Source organism: Synchiropus splendidus, chromosome 17 (assembly GCF_027744825.2).
Source record: "Synchiropus splendidus isolate RoL2022-P1 chromosome 17, RoL_Sspl_1.0, whole genome shotgun sequence".
NCBI lineage: Eukaryota > Metazoa > Chordata > Actinopteri > Syngnathiformes > Callionymidae > Synchiropus > Synchiropus splendidus.
The window spans coordinates 9,764,785-9,788,536 of record NC_071350.1 but is presented as its reverse complement, the minus strand read 5'-3'; the positions used below and the strand labels follow the sequence as shown (position 1 = coordinate 9,788,536).

Genomic DNA, 23,752 nt, shown 5'->3' with positions numbered 1-23,752 from the left:
TGATGCACTGAGTGGGCGGAGTTACGTGTGACTGGACTGAGAGTTTGAGTTGAATATTTTAATACGGAGATGCTGAACAAGAAAATGATCTGTAACTTAACACTGACTGATCCATGCTGCTCTCAAAACACCTTGAACACAGTGAGAGAGCTTGCTGTCGATCGACAAGATTTTAATAATTTAAGTACAGATCCAGACGTCAGAAATGATCTATGAATAGTCTGGTGATCTTCAGTAACTTGGGAAAAATCATCCTTGCAGTCCTCTTCATGTCCTCCTCATGCAGACAGCTGTGCTGCAGCCACGTCACAGCAGTGAAAACAGTTACTGTAGTTACTGTAGAGTGCAGCATTTTTCATTTGAGCAAATCTGTCTGTCAATAAAATCAGGTGTTTATCAGTCTAATAAAGGTGAAAATGTGAGTTATCAAACATCCGCACACATCGCGAGTCCCGGACCACTGCACTGTGCTCCGGAGTGCAATTTTCCTGCAGCTCCTAGCTGCACACTTAAGTGTTCTGGGAGTTTGAGAAGTTGTTTTTGAACGATGTTGTGCGCCCAGACAGCGATCAGACCCTTTACTGCCCGACATTTATCATGTTTGTGTGGAGTCGCCTTGTGCACATAGTTTCCAGCGTCTAGCGCCGAGTCGCCTGACACGAGAAGCTCACCACCTGCTGAGAGAGTTTCCTGAGAGAAAGTGTAGGTCTCCAGCAGGGATCAAGTCGGCGAACCCGACTTGCTTGTGTTCACATCTCAGACTTCTGAGCTGACAGAGCTTTGTCTCGAGACGGAACCCGCAGTGTGAAAGCGCCCTTAAACTCTTGATGGTGAGAGCCAGGATGCTTGCTTCCACCTGTGGTTGTGACCCAGAGTCAGTGCATCTGTCCAGAAGTAATTGTTATTGGTGAGTCAGGTCAGAAAATAGCATGTCGGCTGGTCATCATCTTCATTACAGCCACGAGCTGCTCTGCTGCTAATGATCCAGATTAGCAAAGAGGCACGGTGCCGCAGCTGCCGGGGTGATCCATCACAGGTGCCGGCTCGGAAAGGTGTTCTCATCTAACCCAGTTAAAAAACAGCACAGAAATGAGATCAGAAGCCAGCAGTCTCACATTAGCCTGCGCCGCGCGGCTAAAAATGGCACTGTGGTTCTCACTGCGGTGAATCCTCCCGAGGTGCCTTAAAACAACCCAATTATCCGGGAGACTCACGAGGCACGACCCACCCCGACAGGAAGTAGGTCTCATTATGACAAGGTGGCGAGTCCTCCCCGGTGTTAGTCATCTGTGGCCTCGCAGATGCCAGAGGTGAACATCAGGGGGTAAACGCCAGTCGGGCGAGGGGTCCGACCGAAAACACGGTGACATTCCAACTGAAATAATGAGAGAGAAGCGGCTCCTGAGTCACGCTACAGCCGCATCTGTTGTTGGCTCTCAGTGCCTCCGTATCCACGTCAGCGTTAGGACACGTCAGCGCTGAGAGGAGGACTTCAGTTTGCAGGAGGGAGACTCAGAGTCTGTGTCATGTTGACCAACAGAGAAATCCTGACAAGCATTCCACCACCGTGTCGCCAGGCTGAGCTGTTTCAGGACGACGTCCATCATCAGGAGGAGGGGCCAGTTGCAGCCGTATACCGAACAGTGATGGCGACAGCTGATGCTGTTTTCTCTCAAGTAAATTCAGCAACACGTGACGCATATTTTAAGGAAAAAACTGACACAGATTATATCTAAAATATATACTGAGACTGTTCTGAGGACCGGAAGGGAATATTATTACTTTAGTAACAAGGAAACCATAGAAAAATAAGATAGAAAGTCAGAGTGGAATTACGCTACAAAGAATGTATTCAAATGTATACTGTACATGAATTTATTGTATTTAAGTATTATTAATATACATCATAGATATGTGAGGATTTTCGCCGTAAATATCAATTTTTTTCAATGTTTTATTTTATTTTTTATTTTTTTATTTTGACAAGAAAAACAGTCCTATAAATAGAGTCGTGGGCCCTTGGTTCTTCGGCCCAAGTCAGGTCAGGATAATGTGGAAATTAAAACAAAAAATAAAAATAAAAACACTTCGAGGGAAGAATTGACGCTAGTTTTCAAATGCTTATTGATAGTTGATCGTAGCAGTTTTCTCTGCTTATTGATCTGATTTTCCCTGAACTTGACTTTCCCCAAACTATTGACAAAATCCGACGCCAGGGCTGGAAAGTGCTGTTGCTTTGGTAGAAAACACTTACAGAGGCCTGTAATGTGAGTCCAGAATCAGCTGCAGCGACGTCGGCATTACAGTGGCACTGATTTCCTCCCGGCAGACGGAGCACCTGCTTCTCTTCAGCGTGGTGAGATGAGAACACGGGGATCCTAGACCGACAATCAAGAGCAGCAGGAGTCGGAGGAGGAGGGAGCGCTGACTCACTGCTGTGTGGGGGCTTTGATGGCACACAATCATCTGGAGGCTTATTGAATATAACCTCCATTTGCTGTCATTATCACCGCTGGGATCATCACTCTCCTCATCAGCACCGTCCCTCAGAGTCCCGGTTGCAGCGAGGAGAGGGACATGAGGTCAGGTCACGCCACTTGGGGAGGGAGCCGCAACGGCGGGATAAAAACAGACATTAAGAGAAACCAGTGCTTTACTCTCTGAGCAGATGCCAGAGGAGTGATGCTTGTGATGGGGGACCAAATCAGAGTCCTAGATTAGATTGCATGCGGTGTAGCAAGTACATCTTCAGAGGAAGTAAAAATACATGTTGCGGAGCGAGGAATGTGTCTGAACTGAGTCCCAAGTGGTGGTTAGAGCTCCACTAGAAAGATAGTTCACAGCGGAAGCCGCAACGAATACGCAACCTCACAACAAAAGGAAAAGAGGGAGAAAATCAATCCAAACAAAAGGTTGCTTTTCAAAATAAACCACTCTCAGTTGGTCCTTCTGCAACAAGTCTTTGTGAGTAGGATGCATTCGGGCTCTTTATAGCTCATACACTGTGTGGTCGGAGATAAAATGAAAGGAGGATCTCGTGACGCGTGCGGAGTAAAGTGGGCTGAAGAAAGTACGTGGATTTACCGGGTCACCTTTCTAATCCAGATCCAGGAGAACCGAGGCAAACTTTTCCTTTTTCTTCATTGATGACTCAGCACGTCTCCTTCACACAGACCGAACCCACTGGAGTGTGTGGGCTCACTGATCCATACATCACATGCTGGGATAAATAAAAAACGCTAAATACACACACACGTTTGTCTTCCTATCTTAGTGAGTACCGTCACTGACATACATTGACATAACCCTATCCCAAGCATCTCCCCCTAAACCCAACCATCTAAACAAACCCTCAAACTGAAGCAAGAAGTACAAGCACGCACACACACAGGTCCCCACGAAGATAGTGTGTTGTCAGGAAATGGTCCCCACGAGGCAGTATGAACAAGCACGCACACACCAAAAACGGACGCAGAGTAAAAGTCATTTCTAATTTTATTAGAAATGCAACTCAACAACGCATCATGCATACAAAATCAAAGTGTCCATCTGCCCGATACATTTCTTTAAGGGTTAATTTAAAAGTATTTCCCCAATGCAATCATTATTCACAGATATGTATGTACACACTAATTCTCTTCCAACAAGCGTCCACGTTAAAAAAAAAAGAAAAAAAAAAGATCAAAGGAAAGTACAAAATCTTCAAAGGAAACAAATATATCTTCTCTTTAAAAATAGAATTATCCACTAGAATGAGTTAAATTAGGATTGCTTCATTAATAACCGTAGGCACGTCGTAGATTTGAGGCTGCGTGTCTTCACTGCAGCGGATGGGTGTGTAAACAAAAGAGTTGTCACTTGGTTGGATTTAAAGGAAAAAAAAAAAAAGGATGGGAATTAAAATGAATGTTTCCTCGGCTTCAGTGTCTCACTCTCTGGTGTAAGACTCGCACACGACTCACAATGATCGGATTCTTTGGTATAAACCACTAAGACTATTCTTTCAAAAACAAATAAACAAAACCTCTCCATCATTTCGGTCTCTAGTCCTGGGTGTGAAACCCATCCATTTTTTTTTTATTATTATGGAAGAGTCCTGGATTTTAAAATGAGGTATTACAAGCATCGGTTTATCAAAAATGACTATGGACGACTTGTGTGTGTGTTTTACATAATGTGTGTGAATACAGTCTTCACTTCTGTGTAGCAACAAGGTGACACTCATGTAGTTTATGAACCTGCATTCATCGACGCTATCTGAGGGTAAAACAAGACAATAAATAAATAAATCAGTAGATTAAACTAAAACAAATAAAGTGATTTTAGTTATTTATTTAGGACTTTTTCAATGAGCTGCAGCGTTGAGGTGGACCGCAGTCATGATGCCTTCGCAGCTGACTGTTCTGATGTGTGACAGAGTCTAACTAGAAAAATGGATGCTGAATTTCCAGCGCTTGAACGCCACCTGGACTCCGGCGTTTCTTTGCATCCCGTCAATATGGCCGTGAAAAGGCCGATGGAGTCGGTCAGTGATTTATCTCCGGTGGTGACAAATGAGGCTGCGCTGTCCTGGACAGTATTTTTGGGCCGCTCAACATCTCCGCTGAGACCAGGTCAAGGTGACCTGCTTTGCTGCCGGTTAACTTATGGCAGCCGTTTGGCAGCAAACAAAAAAAAAAAATAAATAAATTTGGCACGTCCCCCTCAGCATGGTGCTCGGAAATAAAGATAAAAAGCTGGCGATGTTACCTGGTGAAAGCACATGCTGACGCGGTTGAATTAAGGCAGAAAGGGCTGTGAGTGAGTGTGAAAGTGCGCTTGGAGGCCCCGCCCCTTCCACCTCTGCAGATAGAGTCCCAAGCATGGAGGAGAGGAGGGGGCCTTTTCATGAGTTTCCTTTTGTACACAGTGAACCAGATCATCCAGCGCGTCGCCGTCCTCCCGTCTCACTGGGAGGTGTCCAGGAGCTTGGTAGATTTGTTTGGGTAATCGATGGCCAGGCTGATGGCGGCGATGTTCTTTAGCGCCTGCAAACAGAAGAAGACCGTCACATGGAGAACACGACCAAACCACATCTCTTCAGAAAGAAGCGACTCGACCCCCACACACTGCTGCCTCAGATACCTCGGACACGGATGTAAACACAGACACCCGACATGCATTTGACTCTCTTTATGAACCTTTCTTATCGTTCCGCATGTCACTTCCTGCTATATAGTGACCACACTGGTTCGGTTGGTGTGGGATATCTCTGCCATTGAGATTTGAATTCAAAAAACCAAAATGAATTAAAAAAATAATAATAATAAAATCCGAAAAATTATGTTTTGATGCCCTGTTTTGGTTTCAATACGAAAAGTTTTACATCATATTGTAAAAAGTTTAATATAGCATGCAAATTAAAAATTAAAGTAGTATGACAGGGGTTTTTTTTCAGTCTCAAATTGTATTTACAAATTCAACAGTTTTTTTTTTTTCAGATTCAAACCTTTTTTTTTACAATTACATTTTTTTTTTTTTTTACGAATTCAAAACTGATAGCACAGAAGTGGGGTTGAGGGTGTGTTCTTGCTCTGTGGGTGGAGCCGAATCAAGACTGACAGCACTCAGCACCGCGGTTTGAGGTGTGATGTTTCCAGGCAACACGGATATTGTGATGCTGTAAAAACACATGAATATGTGGATTAGTCACGTGGATGTTGGGAGAAAAAGTGCAGATGCAACACACTGCTCCAATGTACATGCTATTTAAGGTGCGACTTGCCATCAAACATGATATAAAAGAAGTGAATAATGCCACGCTGTATGATTCAAATTTTTTCAAATGTCCAATTTCCTCCAACGACATTGAATGCACGTCACTAGTGAAAAAAAAATCGTAATCATAAAAAAAAGTTTCGAATCTGAAAAAAACTTGAATTCGTAAATTAAATTTGAAACCGAAAAAAAAAACTTCTTCACTAGTTTTACTACTACTACTTTTCACGCTGTATTGAAAACTTTTTAAAATACTATGTAAAACCTTCTTTCGTATTCAAACCTTAATAACAGGGCATCAAAACATTATTTTTCAGAATGATTTTTTTTTTTCGAATTCAATTTGTTTTTTGTATTCAACTCTTGAAGGCAGAGCTATCCCTCCATGGGTCAACCCGTTTCTCAATTCAACACGACTCACTCGCCATTTCGATACACCTATCCACCGTGACCACCAGGGGTCACTGTGTTCTGAAGCTCACTGACGACAATAATAGCGCGTCCATGCACTTGAAACAGAATGTCCGGAACTGAAATAGAGTAAATATATTCCATAATCCATTAGACTAGACATTAGTTGGTGGTTTCAGCAACTTCAGATGAGACTCGCGGAATACGTTTGTAGCATTCGCCACCATGCTAACCAGTTCCGACACCGCACCGTCAGTTCCAGATCGAGCAGTGCTGCAAGGAGGTTTTTATTCTGCATTTGTCGAGTGTAGAATGTTCTAATGTGTTATCATTTTAAACCTTTTTATCATTTGACTTGGTTTGTTAAATGAGAGCATCAACTTCGTATGTATAAATCGTGATTTCCAGAGCAGAGCAACTCAGTTATATTTACATGTGTTGTGGCATTAATGGTGCTGAATGTGGTGTCTTCAGCTTCAGGGACGTGAGTTTGCCGAGCACACACACGAGTAAAACCATTTTTCTCTCAGTATGTGCGTCACTGTTAGTCAGTGTAGCTGCGACTTCTGCCCTTCTATAATTGTTTTGTTTTTAACGTGGTAACTGTTAGATAACAACTCAACACCCGACCACCCCACCACCTCTACCGCGTCACTAGTCCCCAGCACGGAGAGCGCCGAGCCTCACGCTGCCACAAAATGCTAATGGATCGCAATTACCAAACACATTAGTCCTGAGTGCAGCCCACACACGATGAAAACAAGGAGAGAGCTGCGGGGTGTCAACGGCTCGATGATTCACTGACCAGTGAGATTCCTGCTGCGGGCAGTTTAAACAGCACGACTTGAAGTCAGACCTTCTTATACAGTCAGAGCAGGAAGTGACGCGAATATTTGGTGTAAAAAAAAAAAAAAAAAAAAGTGCCAAACTGACAGAAGACAAACAAACACAGAAATAGCTATAGGTAACATTTACGTACATTTACTACGCAGCTACACTGTCACTTTTCGATTTCATGGTTATGAACTATCAATTCTACAACATGCTGCCTAGTAATACAATTTGATGAGTATTACTTCATTTTTACTGTGTGGGTTTTTTTTCCACAGTAGTGTGTGGAGTGTGCAAAAATGGAGATGGTAATAGTGTGAAAGTCCGCATCCAGGTTTTTACTTAGTACTGTACATAAATAGTGAGTGGCGTCAGAAGTAGGATGTTCATGTGAGGCTAGCACAACTATGCCAAGTGCGTTTGATGTTGTGTGGACATGCAAATAGCTCAGAACAAGGAGCATGTTGGGTCAAGAACATGAAGGATAAAGGTGTAGGATTCTGTGATCACATTTCAAACGTCCAACATTGAATGCAAGCTGGTTTTGTATTCAAACCTTAATAACGGGGCATCAAAACATCATTTTTTGGAATTAATCTTTTGTTCGAATTCAAAAGGTTCAGGATAAAAGTTTGGGGCATGTGACGACCGATTTTTGCAGGTATATTCTCACTGACTGTCAGGTCAGAGAGAAGGTATTTGGTTCAATGAGTAAACACAATACATGACAAATGAAGTCATGAATAAATCAACTTTGAAATTTGGAGCCACATTCAGAAGGGACCAGACGACAGCCACCTCCACGGAAGTGCCCCTCCTTCTACTCAGGTGGAACTCAACGTATTAATAGGACATTTCCACGTCCACTGATAAACATGATCAGTTGAACTTAATCACATTCTGGGCTGGTGATTATCTCATTTTTTAAATGTGTTTACCGCACAGACATTCATCAGCAGTTGTAATTCCAGTAAGAGACTCACCACTGCAGTGTGATGGATGAGCTGCTCGTCCGTGGTCATGGCTAACAAGTACTCCTGCAGCATCCCCTGTGCCTAGAACACAAGAGCACCTCCGCTGTTGAACTGGCTCAGAGCAACGTCCATGACATGACGGCGGTGTCACCAGAGGAAACAGGAGTGTTAACTCTTACAGGGTGGTTTTGTTTGCACGACACAATCGCACATCATTCAGTCGTGAATAGTAAATCCCAAAATACAGTCGATAAAAAGTGACCTCTTAAAGTCACTTTAAAATATTCACTTCAGATGAGTGTGGAGTATTAAAAGAGACATCTTTCCTCCTGCCTTGACTTTTCTCCGTCCCCAGGTGAACGCTGAGATTATAATCTCTAATATCCCTCCAAACTGAGTTGAAGAATGTCAGAAAGTCATTTCCCAGGATTCAGACATACCTGAGGTTATATAAGCATTAAAAGTTTGAAGGTTTGGATAAGACAAAAGAGGCGCTTAATGGGCTGTGACGGGACAACTGGATCTTTTACAACTTCAAATACATAAACCAGAGCTTTGTCCGCCACATCTATCCAAAATGTTTATGCTGCAGAACATCCTGGTGTAATTTGTACGGTCCGCGCTGCTCACCGCCCGAAAATAACCTTTGCTTCCTGAGGTGGTGGGATTGCAGTGAAATGGTCTGTGAAGTTTGTGAGTATAAAACCCACAACAGAAATAAACAAGTGGTGGGGTCGCATGGAGCAGAGCGACATCACAACAGATACACAATGACACGGACGGCTCGGCCATTGAGGTGACAAACTCAATCACAAAGGTTTGAATTCAGGCCGACTTTTTACTTCCTGTTAAAGGCAACTCAGTTTCTTGGCTAGGTAGATATTTTCTGGAAAGCCTGAAAGTTTACATCGGGACTGGAATTAAAAAATATATTGGATGCCAGGCCCAGTACTGGAGTCCAACAGAAAGGCAGTAGTTGTGTAAAGTAGTCTGCACACAGCTTTCTTCAGTATACATGTTCAAAGATCTTGCAGGCCACATGGAATGACTTTTCAGGCCGGATTTGGCCCCGAGACCTCAAGTTTGACACCATCGAAAACATAGTCCTAAATGTTTCTATAAGAATCGTTTCTACAATGAAGATATGATCTCGGTCTGTATAATCACCGAACAATACCTATTTATATTATATTTGTTCAACAACTGGCAGGCACAAATGCTTGCAACCTGTAGCCACTTCCTGCAAGGATGAACACAGTCATCAACAAGGCAAAAAGCTTCTAATAGCGAAGCCTGGCCTTTGCTTTTATTGGTCTCTGAAATGAAACATGTAGCAACCTCTACTTGCGACTGATCCTGTCGCATATTTCAAAGCTGATGCGTCACCTATTAGTGCTGCTACTGCCCCCTGTTGTTCGAGCAGAAAAACTACAAAATTCAGTCTTAATTTGTGGGCACAGTATAACCATGCTCTTTGCCATCAAAAACAGTTGAGAATTCGGATCTAACAATGAGCTGAGGGATTCTTCGAGATCAAGGAGAAGGACGTCTTCATCTGACAGACACGCATCTTAAAAACATCATCAGACATCACATGATCAACCATCAAAATCGGACAAACCTGTTTCTTAATCTCAGATGTAAACATTGCTGACAAAGTGGCAGGAAAATCAACACAACTGGAATTATGACTTGAATGTCATCAAATGTCACTTTGCCACTCCCGCTGCTCAAACAGAGGCTTCCATACAGCAGCGGCTTTGCCTGTTTGTGTTCCAGTCGTGACTCTACATGTGTGTACTCTACTTACAGCGGCGCGATCCTGGGCGATGAAGAAGAGCTCCGCGAGTGCTCGGTGTAGCGGCAGCAGCAGAGTGCCGCTGGTCAGATCCTGGCTCAGACCGCTCTCCATCGTCATGAAGAGTTGCCACAGAGGGCGCAGCAGGGTCAGCTCGCAGGCTCTGGAGCACAGAAAAAGAGTGATGCAGAACGCCGGAGAGATTTTGCATCGAGGCTTTATGAAACATGAGATGAAACAACCCATTCAGTAAGCAATTCACAAAGATTTAATTGTACAATGTGGAATAATAAAGACTTTCCGGGTAGAAACACGTTCCTGCCAAAACCTGTGCGCCAATCTTGATGATGCAAGTGTGAGATAAGAGCAAAAAATAAATGAATTTCAGGTGGAATATATAAAGGTTAATGATTCAATAGTCAAAAAGGGTATTGAAGCCACTGAAGTTGTACACTGATTTGGCTCGTATTAGAAACTACAAATTTTGCTATTTTGGTTTCGGTCACCGACTCATCTCAATAACTTGACTCCCTTACGTCTGTGACTGGCACTGCAGTAGACGAAGCAACAAGTGGATGGCTTTCAGCCTCTGGCTCCCGGTCTGCCGACAGGCCACGCCCACCTGCCACTCCCAGATGTCAGCCAATGGCAGGTGAACGAGCAACTTGTCATCTGCCAACATTTGCTTCAAAATCTCAAAACCTGAGTGAAGAAACACAATTATAAAAATTGAATCTTGATAATGCCGTACTGCACTGTGCATGGAAAACAACCGTACCTGTCTGGAATCGTCCTCTGTGACCACCGGTTACTGTAAACTTGTACCCCCACTCGGTGTTGCTCATATCTGACATAAACTTATAGTAAAGGGTGTCGCCTGAAAGAGCAACATTGATTATTTTTTTATCCAACAGTACAAAAATAATTTATTTTCTGATCTAACCATACAAAAAAAAGTTTTCAAGTTTCCAGTTTTCTCACCTGGGATTTCGAAGTCAGCCCATTTCTGAGGAGAACCGCTCAAGTTGTATGTGTCTTGCAGGAAATCACTGCTGCTAGACATGACAAGTTCATCGCAGCCTCCCTCTGTGTAGCAGCGGGAATCGAACTTGACAGAAAGATAAATGGCTCCGGGGATGTGCACCTTGTCCTGAATAATAGACGAGAATTGTTGCAAATGTTCGATGCACCAAAAAGAACAGCTTGAACACACCTCTATGTTAGTGTGGTTCTCGTACGGGTGTTTGGATTCCCGGATCTGCACTGCCATGCCTGGCTCCTCCATGAATTGACAGGCAGTGAGAGACAGACTGCACAGCATACTCATACTGCAGCCCTTCAGGACCCGCTGAAGAATCTGACCAGACATTTAATGTAGGAGGGTCAGGATATAAACAAACATCCCGTCATGAGTTCCAAGAAAAACTACCTTCTCCCACAGTGACTTTTCTTCAAGCTGCATCAACATATCGAGGATGTAGGCCAGGTGAGAGGCACCATTCAGTTCCAGAGCCTCCTCGCTCAGAGCTGCATCTGCAGGCCAGTCCGCCAGCAGCGTGGCCAGCACGTGGCGGGCGTACAAGGTGGCAATGGCCTGATTGACCTTCACCAGGTACTGACGGACAGCTCGGTTGCTCCGAACATCAAGCTCTTTGTGAAGAAGCGCCGAGCTCTTGGTCCGTCGCTGTTTGGCGTAGCTGAGTTGCCGGTCGCTCTCTGAATTGGTGATGAGCTTCTGAACCACAGCATTGATTTCCTCTGTGGCCTTTTCACAGTGACAGGGTTTGGACTGGAGGGACAAGAAACGGCACAGATGATTTCTAACCATCTCTCTGTGTGTCGTCATAATCAGCTGGACAAACTATGAGTGTGAGACAATTCTATGAAAGGATTTCTCACCACACACGACACCACGTTGATGTCGGTGTCAACAGCTTTGGCGTTCCGCTCTTCGGAGCGAGTGCGTCTGCCTGTTAGCCACTTCTGAGCGAGAGTGCAGACCGTCTCATCAATTTTTATTTCCTCACTGTCAACCCTTAGAAACAAAATACGGCACGTGATTCATCTGTGGCACTATAATTTCAAAACAGGATTGAATTTTAAACAAAAAAAAAAAAAACACTGATCACATACCTCTTTTCCATCTCCTCGAAGAGGGAATCGGTTCTTTTCATCTGCCGCTCATACATGGCTCGCAAGATGGGCAGCGGCGTATTTAAGGCATCCTGAGGTCAAACAATTGCAAAAATGAGTGCGCTGAACATGTGAATATAAGTGAGGTGCGATCTGCGTTCACCTGGATGCACATCTTTGTCTCTTCGTCGAGGCCTTCCAGCGGGTCAGACTTGTGTACATTCCCGTCATCTGTGCAGCTGCTGGAGTGGTCTGAGTCATGCTCCTTCTCCTGCTCTCTTTGGTCTCGTTCAGGATCCAGGGCCATAGAATGAATCTCCCGCTTGGACGAGTAAAGCATGATGGAGAGAATCTCCAGGTCTCTGAGAAGCCAGAGTTTGCTGAAGCCTGTCCCTTTGCTACACTTCCTGACCAGGAGTTGGGTCAGTCCTGACTTCTGGATTGCCTCCTGAGCCTCCTCCACGCCATTCTTCTACACACGAGATTAAAAAAAGATTAAAAAAAAAAGATGTCACTACTTTCTCAAGTTCTATTTGTACTACAAATTTCAGAGCACAAAAACGGAAAAAAATCCATCTGAATTTCATAATGCAGAAAAAATGTAACATCAACTTATTAACACCTGTCAACTGCCTCCTATAGGCAGAAATCAGGTATAATCCGTGTATATTCCAATTGCAATGAGCACAATTGGACAGCAGGTGGCAGTAACGCAACGGAGCTCCTCAAGCACAAGGGAGACGCAAAGAAGAAACCATACAGGAGAAAGTGAAAGAGAAAACGTCAAAACGCTGGTAGTCCACATTTTGTCACGATAGTTATTACTGTTATCTTCAAGGGGAAAATATCATATACAAATATCATATTCACTGAGTATTGCGGTAAATATGAAAAACTATTTTGCAATTACTGTAACCTTATGAAATCCAGCCGTTTAGATTGTGTTCTAAATTATCACCATTTTCAGTCATGACTTTTCTCGGATGCTGATAAACACCGTAAGGAGAGGCAGACGATCATTGGGAATACATTCCTATAGTTGCTTGGGAACTCTGCTGTTGTGTAGTGTTCAACGTGTGTATTTGAGTAATGCAATGGTACCTTAAGTGTGTTGTAGAGACCTTTGAGGGCCAAGGACAGAACCCAGGAAGACTCGACAGCATCAGTAGAGCTATTGTCTAGACTGTTTTGAAGCAGGTGACTGATGATGGAGACAAAATCGCTCAGGTAGAGGCTGAGCAGCGACTTTGAAGAGGACTGGGACTCAGGCTGCCCGGGGAGTCTGGAGTCCTGAGACTGGATCAATTGGTAGTCTTTGACTAAAACAGAGGAGATCACAAGTGAGATTTTGTTTTCTGTGAGTATCTTTATCTCACAATTTGTTTACCGGTTTTCCTCTTGCGTGTCTTAATATCCACCACTGCAGCATGGTTCTTCTCAGTGAAATGTTTCAGCAGGATCATATTGTGTTGTTCGTTGGCATTGTCGATAAATACTGTCTGGGTGCCCACACACAGAACCTTCAGGAGACAGGCGAAACAAAGTAACTCTGGGACTCAAGAACCACCCTATTAAGATGTTTCTAGATTGCTTCTTACCTCGGGGAATCCGACCAAAACCAGTAGAGTGAAGAGGTTGGTGCGTTTGAAAGACTGTGGAAGTTGTCGAACGCAATGATCAGTGAAGGCAACGATGACCGAGCTCCATTCAGGGCAAACATTTAGGCTGTGCAAGATGTCGGCCACTGTGCACGCCCAGTCCAGGCCAATCCGGCTGCGCAAGAGAGTTTTTTCAGTCATGTTTATGTTGGAATTAAAAAATACATTTCTACAATGAATGATCAAAATCATTGTACGTCTACCTGTCTAAACAGACGGCACCCAGGCTGAAGAGCAGATGAATAGTTTTCCAGCCTGGTGAGTCAGAGTTGGCAGCGTCTCCCTGAGTCATCAGCTCGTATTTGTCTGCCAAGGCCTCCGTCATGGCCGAGTCAGCCTCTGTTGGAGTGATTCGCAGCAGCAGTTGGCCGAGCAGTCCCAGCGTGAGGTGGTAGGTCTCATTGACCGAGCCGGCATTAGAGATGACCACTCGGAAAAGCTGGTGAAGGATGGAGATCACGCTGGGCAGAGACAGAGTAATGCCCTGCAACAAGAGCATAAATCTGAATTCAAAGGCGACTGACCACAAATCAAGTGTGTCTTCCTAAATTCTCTTCCCAAACGGCCTTGTCACATTGTCATACCGGTTTCACTGGAGGCAGCATGGCTGCTAATAGACCAAGAATCCTTTCTCTGGAGCATTCAGAGAAAACTTGTTCCTGTAAAGGAACCTGCGGCAACCTCGCGTTGGACTCCTTCATGATGTCAGAGACGGGTGAATTGATCGTTCCTGGTCCAGACTCTGAAGCTGAGAGCAGATCAAACATCAAGTCAGAATTTTGGAAGTATAACAGCAGTGCATCAGTAAAATGGAGGTTCTTACGTCGGACTACGGGAGACAAAGGATCTTCACTGGACACCGACGGAGTCTTACTGAGGCTGTTGGAGTCCAGAGTATCTTGTGAAACCAGCTTCTTCTTTTCCATTTCAATACTGGTCGGCGGTGAGGGTGCTTCTGAAGGTGCGCTGATTTCTTTCTTTTTCTCCTTGCCAGAGGGTTTCCTCTGTGTAAAAGATAAACAACATCATTGGTGGTAGGAAGGTAGACTAGTACTACACTTAATCTGTATGCAAAGACGCATGCTGTATGTGTCACCTTGTCTTTGGGAGATGACGGGGAGCAGATGGCTGCTGTGCTGCCTGGCAGAGACGAGGTATCGGTGGCAGTACTGAGCTCTTGGGACGACTCCGGAGACACTGGACACAGCTCACTGTCTGAGGCTGAATCATTAGACAACAGCAGAGCCAGCAGAGCAGAGGACCGCAGAGCTATCGAAGGAAAGACGCAGAACACATAGCATTGATATTTTATAACATGGTAATTTTCTGGTTATTCAGTTTTACATATATAGTTTGACATTTTCAGTCAAAATAGTTACCCTTTCCTGGCTGACCCTTGAGGAGACAATCAGTGATGAGCTGGGAGCAGCGTGTCTGCAAAGTCGCAGCCTGACTGAGGGTGCTGCTGTCTAAACATTCTCCCTCCGTCTGCATCCCGCTGTTCAGGTCTGACGTGTAGAGGGCCAAAGCAGCAAACAGAAGCCAGGAGTAGTTGTGGACGTAAGGCTGGATCAGTCTGTGACGGTCACTGATTCTTATGGTCACCATGGGATAAACCGTGATCCGATGTGTCGGCAGGTGACTAAAGAAAAGTTGTAATTTAATGTGTGACCTGTGATTGGAGAGCAAGGCTTATGCAGTATGCGTTACCTGTCAGGATACTTTTTGGCGTTGTAGCAACCAAAGCACAGGTCAAAATCCTCACACACATTGCAGTTAATCCTGCTACCCACGATGAGACCTTGGCAGTGGTCACAAGCGTACTCCATGTTCACCATCTCATGGTCGTCTTCGTGTCCCTCAGGTTTGGCGCCACCTAGTTCAGACCATAAATCTTAGGCTTTGCAAAATATAGTTCAGAAGACTTCAGGAGAACTCACTGAGAAAGCAGGTCTTGCAAAGGTCCATATCCATACACTGCAGGCATCGGTACCGGTGCCAAGGCGCCATTCTTTCACAGCCATCGCAGGAGATCACAACGTTGAGCAGGTCACAATAGCGAGCGATGAACATGTGCATCTGTTGACGGGGAAAAAACACAAACAATAGAGCTTAGAACTCTTTGTTTTAGCGGAAATCCAACAGTGACCAACCTTTCTTTTATCTTCCATCGCCTCTTCTTCATCGATTTTGCTGTACCACTTTTCAAACATCCCATCCATGCACTCATCCATCCAGTCTTGATTCCTTTTGTAGTCTGCAATTTCATCGTCTTCTGTCCACTGACTGGAAAAATAAAAACAAATCAAACACATTAATTTAATTCAATAAAACTCACAAATCTTCCACATTTAATAATTTCACCATTGTTTTCATATGTAGTCTGAGAAACCAAGGCTTATGTTTATTTGATTTATTCTCAGCATATTTGACAGCTGCAGAGCCAAACAAAAAAAAACTACACAATATACCTGATTGCAATATCGTGAACACTTATGTTCTCCTGGGACATGCTCAGCAGCAGGTCAGGAAGTTTAATTTTCAGGAAGAGATGAAGGTCCTCAACCTCCCAGCTCATGTCAAGAAGGTGCAACAAGCACGTTTGTATGCAGGACAAAGCTGGAAGAAGGGCTCTGAGGAGGAGCACAACAGAGTTGGTGACACAAATATGTAGATTTAACGTTTAATATTGTCCTCTACTTACTTCTCATTGAGACTGCTGAATCCCTGGACTGCTTCAACCAGCGTAAGAACAAGCTGATGGTAGGAATGTCTTACTTTCTCTCCCAGCTTTTGTCCATTATCGGACAGCTGAGAGAAATAACTGTGAAAGGAAGTTAATGTTTCATTATGTCCATTATGTGCAAGATCTACTCAACAGTTTGAGATGTTCTTCAGACGCACCTGGTGAAGTCCTTCTGGCATGCAAGCAGCTCCTGCAGAAACAGGATGCAGGGGGCTTGGAACAGGTGTGGCTTTCCCAGTGAGTGCAGACATTCTTGTACCATTTCCAGGACTTTGCAGACACTGAGAGCCTGGGCTTTGTTCAGTGACAAGGTCTGCAGAATGCTAGAACAGAACAGAAGAAATGCTGTAAGACTCACTTAATATTTACTAAATATCATAATTTGAATATTTTGTCTTTATTCATTAAGTACTGCAGTCATTTACAGACATAAGTGGAAGTTTCAAGATTTGTTATTTTTAGCTCCAACAAAAACACAAACTTGTGGGTCAAATTGAAAAGTTGCAAGCTGCAATGCTGCAAGGGACAAAAGTTTGTTCAGTCACCTGGATGTTGTCAGAGCCTGGTCTTTAATGAAGTTCAGGATGTCTTTGACGACAGGATAACGCTCTTTGATTGGAGGTGTCGAACGAGGCTCCTCCACAGAACGACAAGACAGAAGACGAAGCCGCGCCCGACTGAACATAGCTTTGCTTGGAAAGGTAGAAGGAGACGCTGGCTCCCCCTGCTGGGGAGATGAGAGCTCTTGTCCGACATGCCCACAAGTCGATGGGGCTTGGGGTTGAGGAGTGGCAGGCTGGCTCTGTTCTTTCTTCCCTTCACTGCTCTCATCATTTACAGACGAGACCCCCTGGAAGTCCTCCTCTGATATCGAACCTGAGCTGTGAAGACGAACAATGGCGCCCTCTGCCGTCTGGCTGGACATTCCACATGGTGCAAATCTGAAAAGCAAAAGGCTTTTCTCGACGCACATCTCAGCTGAGAGGAACAGAAAGACAAAACACTATTAAAATCACACCACTTGATTTTTTTTATATGTGTTAAACTACAGTTCTTACAAAGAGTTTCCAGGGTAACCTCTTCCTGACCGCCTTCTTTGTCATCAGCAACAGTCAGTTTGCCAACAAGATATCTTTGCTTCAACTCCAGCTGCAGAAAACAGGTTGTGTCACTTGGCAATAGGCGAAAACAAAACAATGTGGTATCATCATGCTAGTATCTTACCATCCACATTCTGATGCCATCCGCCACCAAATACAGCTCGACGAAGTCTTCATTTATACAGGATTTGCAGTCCTGGTTGACTATTCAAACAATACAGAATAAAACAAAAATTAGTCCCGAAAACAAATGATGGGACTATTGAAGTAGCAGATGATTACCGTAGGTCTTCAGAGCTTGGACCAGGGATGGTGTATGGTAAACCATGGCAGCCCAAATGGCATTCACAGCATGATCAACAACTGATCCAGTGGCGATTTCATTTCTGATAGCCTGTTTCTGACAGTACTGTATGAGGACCTTAAGCTGTTCTGTTCCACTGTCCGGCTCCTGGTCAGGATTCCATTGGGCAAAACTGAGCAATGACCTCAACACGTCGTCCACACTGCTGCTGTTCATCTAAACCAACATGAAAATAGGAGTAAGAAAATCTGTGTGCTTTCATAAACATCTGAAAACAGATTTGGTAAGAGTCCATACCACAGCAGTCTCATCCGAGCTCCGGCTTTCTAAAACTCCATGCCTGAGAATAGGTTTCCAAAGAGGCGAGGCCTGAACATGCGACATCTTTCCCGGGGGAAGTTCCTTCACTGAGCAAATCTCTGAAAAAACATGTAATATTCTAAGTTTAGGGGGGGAAGAACTGTATCCAACTAAATTAGCTATAACCTATCAATTGACTTTTGACATATTTCTGCCAAGTGCAGCGCAGCTTTCTTCCAAAGCCTAACATCAAAATGACTTAAATGTAATTTTGACAGTTAACCTTCCAAAAGTATGGAAGGAATACATATTATTTACCAAGAAGTAAGGACCTTTTGAACCCCTGCCTGACGTGGTAAGGGTCATAAATGATCTCGAAGTCAGGTACTTTGCCTCCCTTGGAGTAGGCTTTGACAAAATTTCTCTGCTTAGAGACAGTAGTTGCTTCTGATGACCCAAGTTGAACCCCCTAATAAATTAATATTCTCCACATTTGACAATGTTGGTTACACTTCCTTAAATACCCAATCGCTTCGCATCATGACAGTTCCACTTAGTTGGAAAACTGAAAAATGCTAAGAGGAGATCATAGATACAGTGTCAGAACTCTGGCTGGACCTGGCTTTCACACGGAAGCCTTTTATTCACTCCATAGCTGAGACCTAATCCTCTGGGCTGGAGGAAAACAAACCCTCACATTTCCTAATTTGCGCCGGGCTAATTTGTCAATAAAAAATTGCTACACAAGTCAGAAACACATTCTTGATTTTGGTAAGTCAATTAAAAATGGTTCCTGTGATGATCATGCTTTTTAGAAAGGCTAAAAGAGAGAAGCTATAGAAAAGTACTGAGAAAAGGTCCACTGAAAACAAAGTAAAAAAAATTGATGCAGTCTTACGAATCGTTATTGTCCGTACCGGACAACAGACTTGTAAGCTTGACATCTCTGTGTAATTTCAACGCTTGAAAACAGATAGGAAACAACACACTCACCCTGAGGAGACTTCAGCGCCAGAGTTCTGGAGGCAAGACGGCCCATCAGCCGAGCCACCAGCAACTGCACGTCAGACATCCAAGAGATAGTGAAGTCAGGGAGCCCCATGGCCGTGACTGAGAACTTGTATCCCCACTCATTGTTACTGCTGTCAGAATGGAAGAGGAACTGAAGCTGAGGACCAGCATCGAAAGTGACCTTCTGCAGGGGAAAAAAAAATAACAAACAACAATCAAGGTGTTCAGGGATTCAATGAGTTTATTAAACAGTGTTTTTGATGTAAAATTACCTTCGGCCACTTTTCTGTCCCAACCTTCTTATCATAGCGCACCTTTCCACCTCGAGAATCTGTGAACTCCAGGTAGTCGTACCTAAACATAAGTGCACCAAGAGAATAGGAGAGAATAGCTTTAATGAATAAAAATGTAAAAGAAAAATCTGAAATTACTTTGTGAGCTTCATCACCTCACTTCTGTCTCACAGCGCTCGTCGAACTCCACTTCAAAGGAAGTAGCTCCTGGGCAAGCAAAGATGTTGGTCTCATGGCGGCAGTTCTCATAGTTGTGTGGGGACTCCATGTTCCACGTTCTCAGCACCACAGGCAGCTGGGGATGATGCCAGCTCTCCTGGTCCATCTATCAACGAAGGGGGAACATTATCAAGCAATACATGCGTTTAGCATAGAGTCTCTGTGAGAAACATTTTTTAAAAACGTTGCATATCACCCAAAGTTTGCCATGAATGGTACCCTAAGTTGTCTTCCTGCAATGTTCTGCACTGAGGACAGCAAGACTTGCTTGGGGCTGTTATGCTGCCTGATGTGACTCTCTGCACCAGGTGTGAATGAATACAGTAATTTAGACTTTTATAGGTTTTACTTAATGCCACTGTTTTGTTTCACAGTGTGGATTCTTATACTACTATACCTGTTTCTGGGCCACTTTAGATCATTAATGGGGTGAAAGATCCCCTATCACTTCCACACCACTGTCCACAGTACCTGCATGTTAACTTCCAGTACCAATGCTGGCACTGTGTAAACTACTACATGATCTTGGCTTGCTGGAGATATCAACAAAATAAATGCTGACTCTAAAAACGGGGTTGAAATGATGAAAACAACTGCAAATAACCAAAACTGAAAACAATGCTGCCGGGGAGAAACGTCAAATGTCCCTGTTTAACCTGCAACACTGCACTGAACTTCACCTCTACACAAAAGTTCTGCAATAAAATAAGCAGCTCAAGAGCGGGATCAAATAATGGAAACAAGGGCATAAAAACAGAAAAAAAGCTGTCCAAGAAGAGTACGATAAAATCCAGGAATTGACTTCTGGTCTCATGAAAATGATAAAAAATAATAAGAGCGTGACACCACAGGCTCATGTTTTGTTTTATGCAACTATTCTAAGTTTATTTACAGTATCTATTTTAAGTCAAAATGGAAATTAAATTTTGTTCATATTCTTGATCTTACTTTGTGTGGCGGTATTGCATGTTGCATGACCAACTGCAAGAAATGGAACTTTCACTTGTTGAAATGACTAGTATTTTATGCATCACTAAAGCAATTATATTTTAATTTAACATGGAAAAATAGCTATTATTACAAAGAGTTAATTACTGGCACTAAAAATGTAAATACTATCAGAGAATTTTTACGTAACACTACAGAAGAACATACTGTGTAGCATTCATCTTTTTATATTCCTCCAATTGTAAGTATGGACATAATAAATTATTTAATTAGAATGTATTTTTAATACTGAGCAGAATGGTGAATTAAATCCAAACAATCAAAACAAGTCTCTATAGGTCGCTCACCAAACGCTGCAGAACAAGGCTGAACTTCAGACGTAGCTGTAACTTTAGAGCTCAGACAAAGCTGCTCAAAACTGAAGTAAAAGTTTGAATTACTGAAGGTGCTAAACACTCTAAGACTCTTAACAAGGTCGGTACTAAAGTCAGCGCTGCTATTCGCTTCAGTTAATACGGATATTAAGCGGTGGTGTGCAGGGCACTGAGGTGTTGCCGCATCCCTCTCTGAACCAAGTGTATTCAAGCATCAAATTGGTCCACAGTGCTTATCTGAAATCGATGTCTAAGGCAGTTGAATTGCCCGTCTGAAACCTTCAAATAAATCATTGAGAGGTGATCCATTCAGTTTACTGTGAAGCCAATAATCAGAGAGAAGTCCCCTCTATTTAATGGGAGGAGAGAGAGAGAGAGGAGAAATCGACACACACACAAAAAAAAAACTTACTTTTGAAAATATATCTCCTGTATCAACGGACATGCTTCTCAAGAGCACAACCAGAGAGGAGAAACTCTTCAGAAGCAGACTGTGAGGAATGTCCAAGGAGCACAGCTCAAGGAGTAAAATCATCTATCAGGAACAGAAAAACAACATTAGGACTGTCACAGAGCGCATTTCCATAAGGGCAGAGTGAGCGAATGAATCACCAGTTGTCTGAAGACTGTGGCAAGGATTGAGCTGCCAAGCTTGTTGATAATTTCGGCACCGTTGTAGCTCTGCAGGAGGGAACCAAGTGTTGTCTTGATACTTTCCAAGAACAGATCCACATCTAATGAGAGGGCACGACGAAATAAGAAAATTGTCTTTTAACAAGCTTCCCAAATAAAAAATAATTTACTTGAAATATATTTTAAAAAATTACATTTAAGCAGGATCTTCCGTGCGAGTTCCATGGCAGTGGCAGAAGTTCCTCCTTTCAGCTGCAGGTAGCACCAAGATACGAGGCTGCCCTGTAGAGCCCAGAACAAGGACAGCAACACAGCCCTGCTGTTTCCGGCTCCCTCGTCCACCATCATAACATTACACTGCAAGGGAAAGTTGAGATGCGAATCTGAGTCATGCTGAAGGGTTTCAACATAGAGTGACTTTTTTGGACTGCTGTTGCACCTCTCTTGTTGCTACTAGCAATAGGGTGTCCATGACTGACAGTATAGGGCTGATATCAAAGTCAGCTGGAGCTCCTTTTGGGGGTAGAAGGAGAAGGCCACTTGGATCCTGGTCACTGCGGGATAAATAATGAATCAGTACACAGGCACCTGCTGTCGAAAATGATGAGCATATAGTATATATCATGTATATATCATGCTGGCTTACCTGAAATAGTTACACAATGATGCAAATGTTAACTTAACAGACTCAGGCTGATCCTCCTCTGTGATGTTCTTCTGTGGAAACACGAAACTTTGTTTTGTCTCCGGACAAAAAGACAGTACTACCATTGAGGTAACAATATAATCATAATCAATTTGGCAGTATTTGCATGCCCCACGTAAGGCTAGTGAAAACCTCAAAATCACTAACAAATATTCAAATGTAGATTCAATTATTCATCTATCCCTACTATTAATATACATATCTTTTTTTTGTTTTTTTTTGTTTTAACATTAATAATTATTAACTACGATCACCTTTTATTTATTTTTTACTTGCAATTATAATGTAACTATTGTCACATACTTATTGTCCTTCAAAATAAATAAATAAATAATACAGTAGAAAAGAAATAACTTTTTGCACAATTATGACATACACCATTCAAATATATATATATATATATATTATTTTTTTCCACTAATTACATCTTCTTTCCCATTTTGTCTTATGTTTTTAAAATTTATTATTATTATTTATGTTTTCCAATTTATTAAAGATTTTTTTTTTTAATTTTAGTCTTGTTTGTCTGGTTGGCCCCTTACAACAGTCATAGTGTGTCATGTGGCTTTTTAGGAAATTAAATTGCCCACACTGCCCCCGGAGGGTCAATCACAACGCACGCACCACCACGCACTTAGACTACTCACGCAATGCCCGAAATGTTTTTGAATTGTAGGAAGAAACCAAAGAGCCTGGAGGAAACCCATGTAAATTGAGGAGCATTCAAGTAAACCTCCATGTTGTCAGGATCACAAAAAATGAAGTAACTTCAACAGTATAACTTGGTTTACTATTTTTCTTCTCTCTGAGTCCTTTTTTAATCAACTTCTCATTGTGCTCTGGTTCAAAACGCGCTGTGTAATTCCAAGCATGAAATGATTCTAATGAACCACGAGGTTGAATTCTAACCTGCTCAATCACATGAACATACATTATATTAAAATAAACAATCAATGCAATTAGCACGTATTTTACGGTGTGTGACAGTCAAATGAGCAAATAAAATTTAGTGAAGAAAATGAAATCCTTAATGTCACACTTTTACAAGGAAAAAAGGAAGTCAAATTTACCATCATGTGGAAGAGTTTATCTCGTCTGACGTGTTTGTCAGGGAAGAAAATAGACGCTCCATGAAGGACTGCATTTAATGCTTCTTGGTACAAAGCTTTTTCCATGGAGGTCTCATGCTCTTGATCATCCACAACTGACAAAGAAACAACTTGGCTTTAGTCATATTCTCACAAAGTCAGTGCAATATACCGTGTCCATTGAATCTGTTACTTTGGCAGAGGTGGATGTAGAGTTCCTTCACCGCCCTGAGTGAGTCGTTTGGGTGCTCGCTGCCGGATGTGGAGGGTTGAGCTCCTGACAAGATCTTCTCTTTGGCACCACCATTCTCCCCTGGGCTTCTGAGTTCCACTGGGTTTGGTAGCACAGGGAAACAGTTCTGCAGCAGCTGAAGCAGGAGAACTCTGCTTTTCAAGGCCTCTTCTCCTTCACTATGGCGAGAGAAAGATAGAAGTCAAAAGGTTCACTGCAGAGGCCTGATCACACTT

General features: G+C 43.1%; 1 protein-coding gene across 3 annotated transcripts in view; it reads right to left on the bottom strand.

The window, feature by feature from the left end:
• Positions 1 to 3,513: 3,513 nt before the first annotated feature.
• zzef1 (zinc finger, ZZ-type with EF hand domain 1) overlaps positions 3,514 to 23,752 on the bottom strand; it is a 27,972-nt gene continuing 7,733 nt past the window's right edge. For 2 of the 3 annotated variants that reach the window (XM_053846179.1, XM_053846181.1), the window contains 40 exons: positions 23,478 to 23,695; positions 23,267 to 23,400; positions 22,137 to 22,207; positions 21,930 to 22,044; positions 21,685 to 21,847; positions 21,470 to 21,591; positions 21,270 to 21,392; positions 19,472 to 19,641; positions 19,296 to 19,377; positions 19,006 to 19,207; positions 18,010 to 18,131; positions 17,691 to 17,928; positions 17,533 to 17,612; positions 17,367 to 17,457; positions 16,854 to 17,286; positions 16,467 to 16,631; positions 16,267 to 16,386; positions 16,034 to 16,195; positions 15,716 to 15,848; positions 15,503 to 15,641; positions 15,273 to 15,438; positions 14,942 to 15,204; positions 14,659 to 14,831; positions 14,386 to 14,566; positions 14,147 to 14,310; positions 13,766 to 14,046; positions 13,503 to 13,677; positions 13,292 to 13,424; positions 13,006 to 13,223; positions 12,068 to 12,376; positions 11,905 to 11,996; positions 11,671 to 11,806; positions 11,201 to 11,560; positions 10,985 to 11,128; positions 10,753 to 10,921; positions 10,550 to 10,648; positions 10,308 to 10,473; positions 9,784 to 9,934; positions 7,983 to 8,054; positions 3,514 to 5,027 (listed from right to left, as the gene is read on the bottom strand). In XM_053846179.1, the coding sequence (XP_053702154.1) occupies positions 4,947 to 5,027; positions 7,983 to 8,054; positions 9,784 to 9,934; positions 10,308 to 10,473; positions 10,550 to 10,648; positions 10,753 to 10,921; positions 10,985 to 11,128; positions 11,201 to 11,560; positions 11,671 to 11,806; positions 11,905 to 11,996; positions 12,068 to 12,376; positions 13,006 to 13,223; positions 13,292 to 13,424; positions 13,503 to 13,677; positions 13,766 to 14,046; positions 14,147 to 14,310; positions 14,386 to 14,566; positions 14,659 to 14,831; positions 14,942 to 15,204; positions 15,273 to 15,438; positions 15,503 to 15,641; positions 15,716 to 15,848; positions 16,034 to 16,195; positions 16,267 to 16,386; positions 16,467 to 16,631; positions 16,854 to 17,286; positions 17,367 to 17,457; positions 17,533 to 17,612; positions 17,691 to 17,928; positions 18,010 to 18,131; positions 19,006 to 19,207; positions 19,296 to 19,377; positions 19,472 to 19,641; positions 21,270 to 21,392; positions 21,470 to 21,591; positions 21,685 to 21,847; positions 21,930 to 22,044; positions 22,137 to 22,207; positions 23,267 to 23,400; positions 23,478 to 23,695 (6,616 nt within the window). In that variant the 3' untranslated portion in view covers positions 3,514 to 4,946. The remainder of the gene's footprint in view (positions 5,028 to 7,982; positions 8,055 to 9,783; positions 9,935 to 10,307; positions 10,474 to 10,549; positions 10,649 to 10,752; positions 10,922 to 10,984; positions 11,129 to 11,200; positions 11,561 to 11,670; positions 11,807 to 11,904; positions 11,997 to 12,067; positions 12,377 to 13,005; positions 13,224 to 13,291; positions 13,425 to 13,502; positions 13,678 to 13,765; positions 14,047 to 14,146; positions 14,311 to 14,385; positions 14,567 to 14,658; positions 14,832 to 14,941; positions 15,205 to 15,272; positions 15,439 to 15,502; positions 15,642 to 15,715; positions 15,849 to 16,033; positions 16,196 to 16,266; positions 16,387 to 16,466; positions 16,632 to 16,853; positions 17,287 to 17,366; positions 17,458 to 17,532; positions 17,613 to 17,690; positions 17,929 to 18,009; positions 18,132 to 19,005; positions 19,208 to 19,295; positions 19,378 to 19,471; positions 19,642 to 21,269; positions 21,393 to 21,469; positions 21,592 to 21,684; positions 21,848 to 21,929; positions 22,045 to 22,136; positions 22,208 to 23,266; positions 23,401 to 23,477; positions 23,696 to 23,752) is intronic. The other variant, XM_053846180.1, reaches the window with a different exon arrangement.